Below are 17,415 nucleotides of genomic sequence, written 5' to 3'. Positions count from 1 at the left end.
TTTAAAAACTTGAGTTTAAATTGTTTAATGTGCATAATTGGACCCGAGGTTTTTCAAGGTGTTGAATACATTTATACATTTAAAATTGTATTTTAGACAACAAAAAATCTTGAATTATATTATCGAATTTTGTAAATTCTGATAAAATAAACTATTTCATCTATAAATTAAACTAAATCTTTTATATATATATATATATATATATAATCTAAACATTTATATTTTTACTCTAATTTTTTAAATAAAAATTTAATATTTATAACTTTAAAATAATAATCCATACACATATAGACCCAAAGAATAGGATTACTATCTTTACCATCACAACAACAATTCGAGATCCCCACTCTTTTTTGAAATATGATAACTTATTCCATGTGGACCTTGATGTCAACACCTACATTGTATTGCCAACTAGGGTTGGTAATTAGAATTATATAAAATGCATTGTATAATTGTGAATGGAATGTAAGGGTTGGTAATAAGTTGTAATGAAAAAGAAGTAAGAGTTTATTTGTGAAGTGCAAATTAGTCATTTATTTTGTAAGTGTAAATTTTATGGTAGGGATTGCAGGTAGAAATAAATTATGAAAGTTATTAAATTTGACATAATTTTCATGACAATACTTTTTAGATTAATTTAAAGTTTTATATATTTAGTAAAATATTTAAATAAAATATATAATTATTAGACAAATTAATTTTTTATCCAATCACCATAATAACTCACCACTATCTTAATTTTAATATTAAAAAAAAAAAATCTATTTATTTATAAGTGACCTTTAACAATTCTTCGTTTGGACCCAATGGCTCAAAATGCTCCACTTGAGCGTGTGGCCAAAAGTAAACGATGCCCACAAATGGCCAAACAAGTTGAAGACTATTCTTTTAATGGAGTCTTGTCACGCGAATTCTTTTTATTATTGACGTACAATCCATTTGGATTACCTGCCGTTGGCTTCCAAAGCTGTGCATTATAAAGAGTAATAATAACAATGTCAACATCTATACGAAGTTTCGCGGAATCCGCAAAAAGAAGAAACTGACAAGGAAACATTTATGAAGACGACGTGGGAGGGCGGCAGAATACTATGATATGTACGTAACGTGGGCCGGTGTTACTAACTTCCCTCCATTGTGCTTTTCTTTGGAGTTGTCTATAACGCGACTTTTTGAAAGTTTTTCTGGCGGATTTTTCCGGTCGAAATCCGGCAAGAATTATTGGAATCGCAAGTTTGATAGCTAGTTTCTTCATAATGAAAGCGTCTCAGGGGTTTTTCAGGGTGCTGAATCCAAATATGCAGTTAAAAAACCATTTTAACTGCAAGAAATCAAGATTTGACCTTAATTTCTTCGCCGGATTCCGTCACCGGAATCTTCAAAAAGTCGCATTATAGACAACTCCCTTTTCTTTTGCTGACGTGTTTTTATACAATTTGTTTAAGTTGATCGTAAGTGGGTTGGAAGTTAGAAACTATGGGTAGTACGGTAGTACGTAGACAACTTTAAAAAGGCCTTTCACTATAATATAGTGCAAGCAATATTTCCATTAATACCCTTATTAGGCCGATAGGCCTTCCTATTGAAACAGACCTTTCGTCGTCCTTTTCAATCTCAGGTTGACACCTGGCATCCATGCGGGCTTCTGTTTATTCTCAGTGCCGAGAACTTCCGGGTTATTTTGTCTTTCAAAAATACGAGCCACGACCAGCAGAATTCATGGCAGAGGGTTGAGGATCAAGTTCTCAAGTCACGGATTGTGATTCGCGTCTGCCATCCCGAATATATTGTGGCTAGATCTGTGCTGGTTTCTTGCGCTGGACTGGTTCTCACGATTTGCATTATTGTCGCGGTTGTGGGATGGGGAATGGAAGGAACCAGCAAGCATTTCAAGACTCGATTCGATTGGCTCAAGTTCACGGCCATCGCGCTCGAGTGTCTGTTCATCGTAATGGGATGGGCGGTCATTTGCTGCAGATGCCTGGGGAGAAACCGGGTAGCGTCTGGATTGCTAACCGAAAGTCGATTCAGCAGGCCAAGAATCTTATCACGAAAGGCTGCGAGGAGGGCAAAAGATGCCAGGCTCTGATAACTTTTCTGAAAGAAAAAACTTCGCCAGGCTATGCTGGTGTGAGATGCCTGAGACCTGACTTACCACAGAGCTGTGATTTAAAGTACCTGTGCAGGGTCAATGCCGGGACATTGCGAGTGGAGAAATATTTCGCTTATGCGCAGAAACAATGCTGGAAAATGACGGCTGTTGCATTGATCAATATCATAGTCATACTTTCCCCCTTGGACTGGAACAGACACTATAAATCTCCGAGGGGGCGCAGGCGTTTCAAAGTGGCAACCGACGCCATGGAAGCTTATTCTCAAGCATGGGAAATCATGGATCTTGTGGACGAGTTCACGGACCCTGAGACGCATCTCATGAGCAGAGCCGCCGATAAGCTTTTCGAGAATTTGAAAGCAGATGTCGAATTTCGCTACTTTGATTCTCTTCAGACAGATTCCGAGAGCAAGATTAGGGAAATTGGCCGTGATGAGATCCGGAAGCTCGCGGAAAAGGGGAAGAAAAAAGCAAATGCCGAAGAACTTAGGCACGATTCCATGGATTGGAAGGACGTTGCAGCAGGGAACAGCTTATACAAGCTCTGCAAGAGTATTGACTTCAAAGAGGGGAATGTCACAGAATTGCTCGATGAGGTAGTGAGGTCTCTGGCAGATGTTATTGACCGTTGCATTGATCGGGCTGCAGACGCGCTTGTGGCTAACACCAGAAGGTGGGCGAGGGGTTTAGATGAAGCAGAGGTATCGAAATCGCTGTATATAGCGGGAAAAACCAGAGGACTAATGGAGGTATTGGGGCGAGATCCGAATTTAACTGAAGCAAGCATAATGGATGACAGCCTTCCCATTGAAGATACCTCAGATTTGGTCCCCTGAAGCGTCGACGACACCTCACCGATATTTTTTTTCTTCTGGTTTACAGGCCATTCTGTATTTTTTCTTTTTCAATTGAAGAAATCGTGGCCGACAGCTCAGAAATACATAGTTTATGGTTTCCTGAGGCGACGATACCTCACCGAATTTGTTATTTGTTTTTTTTTTCTGGTTTACATACAATTTTGATTTTTTAAACGATCAACCCTCCCACTAACCATTAGAAGGCATCCTCAAGACAATTCTGCCTATAAATCAGAAATGGCAGGCTATAATGCCGCCGGGGTCTTCCCCTGCACCGGACTTGCGCATTCTGGTCAATTACAGAGACATCTGGGTGCAGGTTTAATGGAGAATTCGTGATACTGCAACAGCATAATGCAGTTACAGATTAAAGATAAAGTACTTCGGCAAATACATTGGAATCAATGCAAATTTTTTTTTAACGTGGTTCAATGCATTTATATATTTGAATGGTGAGGAGGGCGAACCTCTGTTCACATCGGAAAATTTTCTAAAATTACAGTCGATTAATGGGGTTGCGAATATCTGTTTCGATCATCCGGTCGTTACAGGAATGGAATCATTGCTTTTCACTTTGTTTCAATCATAGCTTTTCACTTTGTTTCAATATTTTCATTTCCATTTTTTTCCCCTGGTTTTTTATTAAGTTTATACTATTCAAGTGAATACTCAATTGAATTGTACGCGGTTTGCTTGTTTATTAAGTTTATACGATTCAAGTGAATACTCCATTGTACGGGGTTTGATTGGTTATTTCGTTTATGGTCTATGCCTTTCTAACCGAAAGTAAGAGGTCGCTGCGACATACTATACTATTTTAATTGGATATTGTAAAATAGTATAATCATGTGATAAAGTTAAAGTTCTGAAAAGCAAGTATAAATTTCTTTCCAATTGAGGTTTATTAAATATGAGATTTAATATTTTAAAATGTAAATGTGTTTTATATACTTTTATATGATTTTTAATTATTATTATTAAATAATAAAAATACATTTGTTCGTTGGAAAAGTGTTGGTTAAAAATTTCTTTTATGTAAGTTTTATGGAAAGACTTTGCTTAATTCATTATGGATCACAGAAATTTGAATACATAAATTATCTTATTAATTTAGATTATAAAAAATATTATACTAATATTTTAAAATAATTTAATTATTTAAAAAAATAAAATAAAAAGATTTAAAAATAAACAATCATGTACTCTAAGTAGAGGTTGTATGTTTGGTTACAAACAACATAACAAAGTAGGTTGGAAGCCAAGGAATTTGGCACAACGAATATATTTCCAATTCTTAGATGACTAGAGGCAGTCTCAAATGGGTACCAGATCTTGAATTTTTTTGGAAGAGTCGCTTCCATTTTCTTCATTCAATCACCCACCCTCGTCAAATGGAGACAGTGCTCAACATGAGCATCCATGATAAACAAGTCAATCAAGCCCATCATGCGGGATATTAGATATAACTTGAATGACATAGTGGTAAGGTTGACTCAGGTGGAAAGCTCCAGTGCTCAACATGAGCATCCATGATAAACAAGTCAATCAAGCCCATCATGCGGGATATTAGATATAACTTGAATGACATAGTGGTAAGGTTGACTCAGGTGGAAAGGTATATAGCTTCAGACTTTGATATTCAATCCAATGGACATAAGGATATGAGGAAAAGGATGATCAACTCAATTCCTCTTAATACCATCATTGCAAATTCAAGCTTACCGGAGAAAAACTCCCATGATGGATTCAATCCAATGGACATAAGGACATGAGGAAAAGGATGATCAACTCAATTCCTCTTAATACCATCATTGCAAATTCAACCTTACCGGAGAAAAACTCCCATGATGGTGGCTCTCATCGTCCTTGATTAGTCTACTTTTATCTATGTTCTTGCTACTATGTGTTGTGTTAAGTTTGTTGTCATCCTTGATTAGTCTACTTTTATCTATGTTCTTGCTACTAAGTGTTGTGTTAAGTTTGTTGTTTTTGATGTTTTTATATTAGTCTTCAGTTATCTTATGTCATTTTGTAAAGGGTCAATATAAAGTTAAAACCTGTTTGTGTGACACCCTCCCTTATGGGTCAATACTAATGACATTTTGTAAAGGGTGGTCAATATCAAGTTAAAACCTGTTTGTGTGACACCCTCCCTTACTCATCAATACTAATGTTTAAAATGGCCCATTTTTTGGTATTCAGAATGAGGATTTTTGGTTACTATAGAGTAGAGAAAGTCATAAAAGCTTTTAGAAGTAAACCACGCTCAAATAATCCAAATCCAACCAAAGCTATAACTGGCGTCATACCAAGTGGACTGAAAAACCTGATGCAGATCCCCAGGAGTGTCAAAATTAGAAACCATGGCATATATGAAAAGACCTATGATGTATACTAAAGCTGATAGTGCAGTGACATACCGAGAAACAATACCCCAAAGTTGGCTGTAACCAAGGATGATCTGCAAGCTTGACGAAGCAATCAATGCTCCTTGGATAGCTCGCATGGTATGAACAAATCTCTGCAATGACAAACCTGAAATGTTATGGCCCTGGTGGTGTTCAGCTTATTAATCATCATGAGAACGTACTTTCTTTTGTTCACAATCAATATCATCTGTACTGTATCAGTATTGACTGATTCATCGGGAATACTCCGAAGGGATGAATCATTTATAATAGATGTTATTGGTATAATAAATGCAAATGAACCACCAACAATTGTTGGCAAACGTGTTCCAAATAATGACTGCAGAAGCGTATTGAGCCCAGCAACAAATAACAATGTTTGTATTACTCGCACCTTGTCATGCTGTTTCAGATGAATAATCAATTGAGGCTACAGTCCACCCAAATTTCACAAAACTAAAGAAATTTAAAATCAAAGATATTATGAGGAGGCACTTACATCATTTCCTCCCATCGCTGGAACAAGAAAAGTTGGAACCATGACTGTAGTTCCCAACATCAAAATGTAGTGTTGAAAACCCAAAATAATTGTCTCCGCTGCACCAAGTTAATTACAATTACTCTCAGATAATTGAAGCATTTTGTGTCAGGATACACAGCCAGAAATATTACAGGACAACGTTCTCACTAAATTCAAACATAGAACACAGGTTATCTACATGCAAGTGCTTACATAGAAATTGCATGCTTGGAAAACCCAAAGCAGCTGTAGGGTCATGTATGCAAAGAGTGGCATAAAGCAACGATTCAAAAAAAGAGGGATAGTTTTGACAGCTTGATACAGAATGGAGCTTGCAGGCATGCTGACTTTAAGACTCAGGTTTTACAAGACTTGAATTTTTCATACAGCAAGCATAACCACCTCCCCTCTCAACTCTAGGCATTTGAAGTTTAAATGATTTCATTAAACAAGTTCGATAAAGGGAAGAGGTTTCAAGCATAGAACATAAATTGCATGCAGGGAAAACCCTAAAGTAGCTGGAGGATCATGTATGGAAATAACTTTCTAAACTAAAGATCGAAAAAGGGGATATTCCTGACAGCTCTATACAGGGTGGAGCTGTCAACTCTAGATATTAGATTCACCGCCTCCTCCAACTGTTGGAGGCTTCCATTACGCCAATCTCGCAGCATTTACATTCACCGCCTCCTCCAACTGTTGGAGGCTTCCATTACGACAATCTCGCAGCATTTACAAACTTTGTAGCGGCTCCTTCAACTGACAGTGGTAACAAGTACTCAATACATGTCAGAAGCTAAACTGAAATTCCTGGTTAATTCTTGGGAGGTAGCAAGAAATCAGTTATTAGGTCACTTTAACAAAGTTTGAGTCAGGGGCTCAATTTGGGGGCGTAGATTCTTGATGTATGTACATCAGTTTTGTGTAGTTTTGATTAACTGGGGCGTTTATTAAAGATGAACAACAGTTGAATATCTTCTTGAATTGCTGCTTTCTTCTTGGTTTTGCAGTTACATTATACAGGGTTAAGACTGAGACAAGGTTAACTGGTTTTCCTTTGTTTTTATATGGAAGTCTACAAGAAAGTTTAATGGACAAAGAACCGGACGATTATACAGTACAGGCAGGAATTAGAGAGAACTATGCCCTAATGGAAAACCCAAGCGTGAAGCAAACCCATGGGATTTCTTTCATTCAAGACATCGTTCTTCTTCCAGAAGAAATCCTCTTCTTAGTTCGCCTGCCTTCTGCAGATTCCAAACTGATATCCCACAAATCATTACTCAGTTGTTCATTCTCGCCAGAAATCAATACAACAGTTAATGGCATCGATTATTTGCAATTTGGATCTTCCACCCAACCACGAGCTGCAGTCAGATGCCAGCCACCCCCACCAGACACCCACTGGTCTGCAACATCAGTTGCCCTGGTGGGCACCTCTAATTATAGCTCAGATTTACCAGACATCACAACTAAATTGGGTTCTATTGATTATTCCATCCCCATCAAATGGGATTATATGGTATATGAGAGTTTTGCTACAGACGAGGATATTGTTCTATTTGCCAAAGGGATTAACAATAGACAGGGACTCAACATTGAGCCCAAATATCTACGCTGCATATTCAATAATACCATTGAAACTAGGGTCACACTCTCTGCACAAGAAATCTTTAGATGTGAGCATCCCAGTGAACCAAGTCGTTATGACCTCATTGGCTCCAAATTCACTCTTGGAATTCGTGGGAAATCAATCCCTTCAGTTGCTTATTATGAAATCCCACCAACTTATGATTTAAACAAAACAGATCATGATGTAGAGAAAATGAATTTATGTGCATGCACCATGGTGTTCAACGTTGCAAAATACATAAGAGAATGGGTTATCTACCATTCCCATCTGAGTGTAAAACACTTCTTTCTGTATGATAACAACAGTGAAGACAATCTGGAAGAAACTCTTGCAGGGTTATCATCAGAAAAATACATGATAAAAAAGCATCCATGGCCATGGGCCAAGACACAGGAATCTGGATTCTCACACTGTGCTCTCATGGCTAAAGACAAGTGCCAATGGATGATGTACACAGACGTGGATGAATTTGTATTCTCTCCTTCATGGCTGAAGCAACTCAAACCCAAAGTCAATCTGGAGTACCCATTAATGAATTCTACATCAGAAGCAGCTTTGTGGCAATTAGTGACAAATCTCAGTACAGTGCGTAAACGAGGGGCTGCAAATCTCTATGAGATGCAGAAACTTCGGGCCTTCGGGCCTTCATGAACACCCTCAGAAAGGGGTTACTCAAGGGTACACTTGCAGGGAAAAGCAGGAGAAGCGCTACAAATCCATACTTCTTCTAGAAGCTGCTTCTCCTTCGTTACTCAATGTAATACATCGCTTCCAGCTGAAGAAGAGATACAGAACAGTGTATCTGAATGCCTCCAAGGCAGTGATCAATCACTACAAATACCAGGCTTGGAGTGAGTTCAAGGCTAAGTTTCGGAGGAGGGTGTCTGCCTATGTTGTGGATTGTAAGGATTCTAGGAATCCCAGGTCCCAAGATCGAACTCCAGGACTTGGTAACAGGGCCATCAAACCCCATGGATGGGAGAATATGTTCTGCGAGGTGAATGACACTGCATTGAAAGAATATGCAGAGGGAGTCTTTTCCCTGAATGATGAAGAAGAAACAGGTTACAACTTAGAATGGCAATGAATGGTAAATGTAATCCAGTGGTGCATTTTTTTATGTATAGATATCTCGATTCTTTGTAAATATGATTACATCTCTGCATTTTGTATGTACAGATATCTCGATTCTTTGTAAATATGATTACATCTCTGCATTTTGTATGTACAGATATCTCGATTCTTTGTATATTTGAGTTAGTGGATCAATAAAGAATGGCGGATTTTGGAAGTTGGGTATTCCTGCATCATGGAATATATAGACCTGTATCTTTCAGATGAGAAACTTAGATGTAAAGGAAAAGGCATTTATTAGTTGGAATGTAACAAATTGTTAGATAATTGTTGTGACTGAATTCAATTTTGAATCATCTGTAAAGCCGAACATCACACTGGTGAACAATGCTTAGAAGAACATGTGGTTACGTGATCAAAATTCTTAGCATCTCCTCTTTTTAAGTTCTAGATCCATTTTAATTGGGTACTAAATCCATTTTCAAATTCGAGCTAATCTTTTAAATCTATCTGAATCGATGTTTCAGACTTTTAATACAGATTTGGCGAACTGATTATAGAACGGTCTAGCATGGTTGATATAATTTTTTAATTACAATTCTATACATTTTAATTAAGATTGTAAATATTGAATCACATAGTGTAGAAAAAGAGTGTCAAATATATATTAAAGGGAAGCTATCATACTTAGGCTTAAACCTATATAAGGGAAACAATCGTACTTTGGGCTTAAACCTATATAAGTGGTTTATTCTGGTGGTGAGGTTACGAATGCAAGTTTTTATTTTTTATTTTTTTAATTAGGCCGATAGGCCTTCCCTTTGAAAGAGACTTTCGTCGTCCCTTTCATTCTAAGGTTGACACCTGGCATTTTTTCATCTTTGCAGTTTCGCATTTGTTAATGACCCTGTATGCGCTGTTAATCCGTGGATTGTGGAACCTCTGCCCAACAACCTGCGTGTGGTGCCCAGCAAAAAACCTTGGAAACAAATATATAAAGAAGACTAAGTTGATATCTCACGACACAAAAACTTGACATTATTCTGTGGTTGATCTCTATCGGATGAGTTTATGGTTACACTCCATTGGCGACATTAGAATGATGGCCATCTTAATTACACTTCATTGGCTCACTGAAGAGTAAAATATGTAAACAACTTAATAGTGATTATTGATGAGAGGATGAGATTAACTGTTTTGTTCTTTATGTTATCTGCAAAACATAAAACACATATAGTTGAATAGAAAATATTGATTGTGAACCAAAACAAGTTCTAATTGATCTAATAAAATTGAAACTTGAATGGCCATTGTAAACGCATGTGATAACAAACTCTACTTATGATAACAATAGTGTTTGACAATAGATTTCTAATTAGCAACTTTGTATTTTCTTTCGATTAATACAATTGTGTCTCTTCTTGTGGTCACTCGTTTTAATACAATTGTGTCTCTTCTTGTGGTCACTCGTTTTAATGACCCACTGGTGCTCACTAGAGCTGAAAATTTTCTTGTCCTTGCCTTTGGAGCGATTGTATGTATGTGGAAGGAAAGGCAAGTATGATATAGCTATTGATTTGCCAGACCATTGTTATGTACTTTTTTAGGTCTGAAGATGTGTAACTTGTGGTTTAGCTTGATACATTCTCTTGTATACCACTTTAACTTTGTCAATATCATAAGTCCAATAGAGTGTATGTCTGCATGGCAAAACTGCATTAGGCTTGAACTTTTATAAAAAATTACATTGTATTTAAAGAAATATGATGTCAAGATAGCATAGAACTCCAAACATCAAATCTCTTTGCTCCTTGTAGGCTTCAACCAAATCGTTTTGAGCGAGTCTGCCTTTGCAGTATGTGGGAAGCAAGCCACACCACATTTTGTGAAAAACTAGAAGACACAAATAAGGTGAAAATGGTCTTGTATATGCAAAACACAATAAACATCAGAGCATGGTTGAGAAATTGAATTTAGAATTTGAACTTGTGTTGGAGATGAAAATTTGTGTGCAGGTGGAAACTAAATACCAGTTGTTGCCCGAAGAAGTGTATATCAAGTTTGTTGTTTCTGTAACAAATCACATTCCATTGCCATCCTGACATGTAAAGTTTTGAGGAGCTAATATTCCGCTTGTCTTGCGATTCTATTCTGTGTCATTCATATTATCCATCAGATAATGGCAGTTCCTAACATGATCCGATTATATATATGTGTATATGTGAGCATTACCGAAGCCTTTTGGCAGAGAAGATAGAATCACAGACACCTGGATCTGATTTGATCAGAAATGCCTCCAGAATTTGAAAATATAACCAAGATCCCTCTGGGAAATGTTCCTGCGGCCTTGAAGTGCCCAGCACATGCAGATCCCATTATTTTTGGTTTTTGTAATAAACAGTTCAATGCTCGCTTGTTGAAACGCTAAAAAAGTTAATACCCATATCCAATGAGGGTAGGTATGTTGTTGTTCTGTGCATAAATGGACTAAATCTCATTCTCCCCTCAACTATTTAAGTAATCTGGTAATTGTTGTGTGCGTATATGTTGCTGTTGCTGTTATTAATCTCATTATTACTCAACGAGTTTCTGAATCTCAGCTAACCGCATATTGTGACCCAAAACTGAGAATATACATACAAATTGTTGTTCCGTGCATACAAATTTATCGCTGTTCTCATCTGTGACCCTAAACTGAGAATAACAATACAATTTTGTGTTGTTCAGTGCACACTGCATACAAGTTGCTATTCTATTTTATGCATTCAATTTATTTCTGATTCAGATGAAGTAACGCGAAATAATCAAATTTCCAGATGTGATTTAGACATTCAGTTGATATACATATGACTATTTGTCATGTGATTTCAAACTCTTATTACTTTTGGCAGTAAGCACAAACAAGCCCAAACCTGCTCATATATAAAAAACCATAATTGGCTATAGTTCTCTCATCGATAAAATTTCGAGTAAATTGAGATAAATACATTGGGATTTTAATATAAGGAATCGTAGTGCCTGATTATAAAAAATTCTAATTTAATAGTTTTCAATGATTATTTTATGTATCATAAATATATTTTATAATTGAAGTTTCGCTGTTTTCTCTAAATCCTGTTCGGGAGAGAGTAACCATTATCAATCTGAAACAGGGAGCTCTGTAATAGCTAAATAAGATAATGTATTTGGCAGTGGAGTTTTCATTTGGACGACAAGAGCTCGTTACAGACCAATTTGAATGTATGTTTGAATAATTTCATGATATTTGTTTGAATAATTTCATGATATTTGTTTGAATTTTATATTTAAATAGTTTCTTAATAACAGTTTGAATGTGAAAATCCATTTGGACGACGAGTGCTTGTTACAGCCCAATTTGAATATATGTTCCGAATAATTTCATGAGATTTGTTTGAATTTTTTATTTAAATAGAACTGTTCTCTGTTGTATGAACAAAAAGTATTCAATTACGTGGTCCACTGCTCTTTGTTTTGGGTTTTATGAATCAACCAACAACATTTTTTATAAAGAAAAACGTTTCTCACTTTAGATAGGTTGATGTTTACAAGACCTATTGAAAAAGTAATAAAGGCATTTATCCAAATGCAGTAAGAATGAATGGAATATAAAATCATTCATTACAGCCACCATAATAAAGAAATAATCTAAACCTTGGTGTCCAAAATCACAATCCTAAAATAATCTGATAGCCAGCACAGCCATACTTCATAAGCTGGTATGGCCAAGGTCTACTAAATTTAAGGCATCCACAACACGGTGCATTTTCTGTTCTCTGAATGGTTAACCAGGTAGTTGAGATAAGTTGTTTTCCAATTGAAAGCAGTATACCCCACAACAGGGGTTCACGTACTGGATAGAACAGTTCACTGTGGTATGAACAAAGAATAATCGAGTACATGGTCCACTGCTTTGTGCTTTTTCGTTGGTTAAATGCTCTGTGTTTTGCAATAAGAGAGAGCAGGTTGGGCTCTAGAGCCCAAATGGCAAGATTCCTTCTACATTAAACAACAAAAACATGTCAGCATTTTAGCCTTTCATCACATTCACATACTTGACTTTTATATCATTTGGATGTTCAGCTTTAGAAGATGCTCCAGACACTCACAATGGGTTGCACACTGCTATTAATCTGTATTCTTAAACTCTCAATTGCTTAGAAATTTGCAGATATGGACAAAAATCCAATTCCAATATCAATTTGCCATGTCCAATAATGTCAAGATTACAAATGATAAGAAGCCATATTTTGGTTTTTTTATCGAATTTGAAAGATATTGTATGAAATCATGACACACATGGTTCTTTTTCTCTTCGGCTCGTCCACATAGTTAACCAGGTATCCCAATGAGTTGCAAATTTGTATTTTCCAGATTCATTTGTCCTTTGCAAATTTCTCTTATCCATCGCTATTTACAATTTTCTAAAAGAACCTCTTGGGACAACACGGTGCATTTTCTGTTCTCTGAATGGTTAACCAGGTAGTTGAGATAAGTTGTTTTCCAATTGAAAGCAGTATACCCCACAACAGGGGTTCACGTACTTGATAGAACAGTTCACTGTGGTATGAACAAAGAATAATCGAGTACATGGTCCACTGCTTTGTGCTTTTTCGTTGGTTAAATGCTCTGTGTTTTGCAATAAGAGAGAGCAGGTTGGGCTCTAGAGCCCAAATGGCAAGATTCCTTCTACATTAAACAACAAAAACATGTCAGCATTTTAGCCTTTCATCACATTCACATACTTGACTTTTATATCATTTGGATGTTCAGCTTTAGAAGATGCTCCAGACACTCACAATGGGTTGCACACTGCTATTAATCTGTATTCTTAAACTCTCAATTGCTTAGAAATTTGCAGATATGGACAAAAATCCAATTCCAATATCAATTTGCCATGTCCAATAATGTCAAGATTACAAATGATAAGAAGCCATATTTTGGTTTTTTTATCGAATTTGAAAGATATTGTATGAAATCATGACACACATGGTTCTTTTTCTCTTCGGCTCGTCCACATAGTTAACCAGGTATCCCAATGAGTTGCAAATTTGTATTTTCCAGATTCATTTGTCCTTTGCAAATTTCTCTTATCCATCGCTATTTACAATTTTCTAAAAGAACCTCTTGGGAGTTCAAAGTAAGGGCTTCTGTATTTCCAAATATTGATGTTTTCAATTTCAAAATGGTTGACGATATCGGTGAGGGTATGTTTTCACTTGTGCAATAAGTAATGTGTGGAGCTGATTAGGCACAGATATGTTCTCACCATGGCTTGGGAGGTCTGTACTAGCTGCTTAAATTTTTTTGAAATTTGTTCAGAGGCATATTTTGCTGTTTTTCCAGGACACAATTGGGACAAACTTAATACTCACTTAATTACTTGTGCATTCTTTTCTTATATCAGCCTGTAAATTATGTTTGGTGCATATGGGCAAAATATTCATAATTCATTGGCCCTGCCACTATCTGGCATCGATCATCCTCGGAAGCAAGGATAGTGTTCAAGATATTATTACCTCCAAATTTAAGGATATGCTATGGGATGCTAAGGAGCTAGAGGGTAAAAGAGAGCTAAGAGATTATAAGGAGGTGATCAACCCCACCCTTGAGAACTAGAATTATCTTTATGTTTTCACCGGCTCGAAGAAAAAGGTGAACATCGCTAAGATTAGAACTAATTCTCATGATCTTCAAAGTGAAACCGGGCACTCGTCTACTCCCAAGGCTTCCTCAGACGATAGAATTTGTCATCTTTGCAATACTAAGAGGGTGGAGGATGAAAAATATTTTCTTTTAGATTGTTTGGCCCTTACTCGCATCCGCTCTAATTTTGCAAACATTTGTCACACTTCCAATCTTATTGACTTGTTAAGTCAACATTCTTTCCCTTCTTTTTAGAATAAAAATAAGATTTTAAAGAATTACAATTAAATTCTTCTTGGTAGATGTTAATTATCATCATTATTATAATAAATTTATTAGTAAATTATTTTTAATAGATATAATCATCATTATTATAATAAAATTTATTATATATTTATATATATAAATAATAAACCGGGAAATGAGAATAACGTGTATTGTCTTTTCTTTGTGTAATTTTTAGGTATGTCTTTGGTCATACCTTATATAATTGATTGCCCATTTGATAGAAGCTTATTTCCCATTTCGCCTCTTGTACATTCGTTGAGGTTTCCAGCTGGAAGTGTTTTCAGCTGACGATTTCTTTCTTGAAGAAATTTTAAAATACAATAAGAAGCTCTATAATCCAGGAAGATATCATTTCCCGTTGGTGGCGCCAGCAGATTCGCTCGCATGCGCATCACCCATAAAATTCGCGGAAGGAGTGTGTTGACCGGTGAGGCTGAGTCCAGTTTTGATATATTACGAAGTCAGACCGGCGTGGCAGAAAGAAAACCCGCCCGGCATTTCTTTCCGCCACGGATCATCTAAATGCCATTCACGTCTGCCGTTGTGCTACATAGTCAGCGCCAGATCTGCTTCGGCGATTGTGTTCACTCGGGGTACGGTCATGAAGCAGTATTTCTCCATGTTCTGGTTGTGATTTTAATCAGTTCTGCAAGGTACTAAATTCGCATGCTAACGGCGTTTAATTTGATGGGTTTCCTTAAGCAATCATATTTGCGGCCATGACGTTCCTTTTGGTCCGAGAAACTGTTTGCGGACCGTTTGAGATTGATTTTACTAGATTCAATAGTGATAACAGTAGTTATTTCAATTTGATCAACGCCACAATAGACACAGCTTTACAGGTCACACCGGATACTCGTAATACAGATCCCACATACTCCCCAAAAAATAGATCCGGAAAAGCTTTACTGAAGAAGAATTTCAGGGTATACCATGGAAATAACAGGGCATCCTTCAATACCTCGTTCGTTTTCAATATTCAACCCAACAGTAGAGAAGGCGGAGAGGGTCTGGCTTTTATCGTGACTTCGGTCTCTTATGATAATGATCATACGCTTCTTAATAGCTATGGCCAATGGTTGGGACTGTTCAACGCCTCCACTAACGGCACCAATAGTAGCATGGTAATGGCAGTCGAGTTCGATACGAGGAAGAGCCCTGGAACTAACGATCCCGATGACAACCATGTAGGGATCAATATTAATAACATAAATTCCATGATTTTGAAGTCTCTGGACCCGAACCAGATCAATTTGAAGGGAAATTATGACATTCAGGCGTGGATTCAGTATGATGGCAGTGCTAAGAAGCTGGACGTGTACGTCGCCAACGTCTCTGAACGGATGCCCTTGGACACCATCATCACCTTCTTCATCGATCTGGCAGCCATCGTCCAGGAAGAAGCTTATTTCGGCTTTTCCGCCTCCACGGGTGAGGAGACCGAGCTCAACACTGTGAAGTCATGGAATTTTACAATCGACCCCGTGTCCAGGCCAAATTGGACATTAGTTATTGTTCTTTCTGTCTGTCTGCCGTTGGCACTGGGTGCCACGATATGCATTATAGTGCTTCTGAAGCGCCATAGGGCTCAGGTAGAGGAAGAGAAGAAGTTATTTGAAGAATTAGATAGAATTCCGGGCCGCCTACCAGAATTCAGCTACAGAGACCTGAAGAAGGCAACCAATAACTTCAGTCGGACAGCCCTTCTTGGAAGTGGCGGCTTCGGAACTGTTTACAAAGGAATTCTGCCAAAGGGAAAAAATGTTGTTGCAGTAAAATGCATAACCAGTGACGCCAAAAGAGCTAAAGAAGAATTTATCTCAGAAATCAGCGTTATCAACCGCCTGCGCCATCGAAATTTGGTGCCTTTGCTGGGATGGTGCTATGAGAAGGGGCACTTGATTATGGTTTATGAATTCATGCCCAACTTTAGCCTGGACAAACATATTTTTAAAGTGGATATTGCAGGAGGATTTCTGGACTGGGAGCAGAGATATAACATTGTCTCGGGCGTCGCCTCGGCTCTGCTGTATCTCCACGAGGAATGCGAGCAGCAGGTAATCCACCGGGACGTGAAAGCAAGCAACATCATGCTCGATTCCGAATACAATGCCCGACTCGGGGACTTCGGCCTTGCCCGTCTGGTTGAACACGACCGGAGATCCTTCACGGTCACTGGTGTAAAGGGAACATTTGGTTACATCGCACCGGGCAAGCCACGGCAGAATGCACCGGGCAAGCCACGGCAGAATCGGATGTGTTTAGTGTCAGAAATCTGCAGTTTCTAAATCTTAATGTGATCCGATTAAATCATTAAAGCGTTAAAAGCATTAAAAGCGTTAAAAGCATTAAAGCATTAAAGCATTAATCTTAAGCGTTGAATTGGACGTACCAGATTAGAGTTAAATGATATATAAAGGATTGGGTCCTCTCTCTCCCTGGCAATAGTTGCATTCTTCTCCATCAAGAAGCGCATGAAGAAACAGGGCTAGAAAGAGAAACCGAATTCTGAAGAAGAGGAACAGTCAGGAGTCAGATCAAAGTAGATGGCAGCCATTACATCTTCCGCTGTTAATCAAGGTATGCCATCTTAAACAATAGATCATATTAAGTTCTGTTTGTGAAATATTCGATTGATGATCTTTGGGCTGTTAGTAGCTATATTTTACATTTGGTATCAGAGCTACTAACAGCGCAAAGATCATCAATACCGAATATTTCACAAACAGAACTTAATATGATCTATTGTTTAAGATGACATACCTTGATTAACAGCGGAAGATGTAATGGCTGCCATCTACTTTGATCTGACTCCTGACTGTTCCTCTTCTTCAGAATTCGGTTTCTCTTTCTAG

The 17,415-nt window shown here is 37.5% G+C and overlaps 1 protein-coding gene and 2 pseudogenes across 1 annotated transcript; 2 read left to right on the top strand and 1 right to left on the bottom strand.

Moving 5' to 3' along the window:
- Positions 1 to 3,169: 3,169 nt before the first annotated feature.
- Positions 3,170 to 6,325, bottom strand: LOC149140546 (nucleobase-ascorbate transporter 1-like). Its single transcript, XM_089451006.1, has 5 exons — positions 6,289 to 6,325; positions 5,881 to 5,978; positions 5,394 to 5,494; positions 5,195 to 5,299; positions 3,170 to 3,314 (listed from the first exon to the last, which is right to left on the bottom strand). The coding sequence occupies exons 1-5, from the start codon at positions 6,323 to 6,325 to the stop codon at positions 3,170 to 3,172; spliced, it is 486 nt and encodes a 161-aa protein (XP_089307132.1).
- Positions 6,326 to 6,988: 663 nt separating this feature from the next.
- On the top strand, positions 6,989 to 8,971 carry LOC149140545 (glycosyltransferase family 92 protein At1g27200-like; annotated as a pseudogene).
- Positions 8,972 to 15,279: 6,308 nt separating this feature from the next.
- On the top strand, positions 15,280 to 16,848 carry LOC149140544 (putative L-type lectin-domain containing receptor kinase S.5 pseudogene; annotated as a pseudogene).
- Positions 16,849 to 17,415: the final 567 nt, after the last annotated feature.

The sequence above is a fragment of the Pinus tabuliformis genome, chromosome X (assembly GCF_031772625.1).
Source record: "Pinus tabuliformis cultivar Carrire ecotype Pingquan chromosome X, CPIR1, whole genome shotgun sequence".
Lineage (NCBI taxonomy): Eukaryota > Viridiplantae > Streptophyta > Pinopsida > Pinales > Pinaceae > Pinus > Pinus tabuliformis.
Note: the sequence above shows the minus strand (reverse complement) of the source record. Positions and strands in the feature narration are given on the sequence as shown.

What these genes read in the sequence shown, in the direction of transcription:
- LOC149140546 (XM_089451006.1), bottom strand. Translation starts at nt 6,325, where the DNA reads ATGCCTAGAGTTGAGAGGGGAGGTGGTTATGCTTGCT. An exon ending in CAGCGATGGGAGGAAATGAT is followed by an intron (nt 5,495 to 5,880) that starts GTAAGTGCCTCC and finishes TTGTCATTGCAG; the next exon opens with AGATTTGTTCATACCATGCG. An exon ending in CTTTGGGGTATTGTTTCTCG is followed by an intron (nt 5,300 to 5,393) that starts GTATGTCACTGC and finishes GATCTGCATCAG; the next exon opens with GTTTTTCAGTCCACTTGGTA.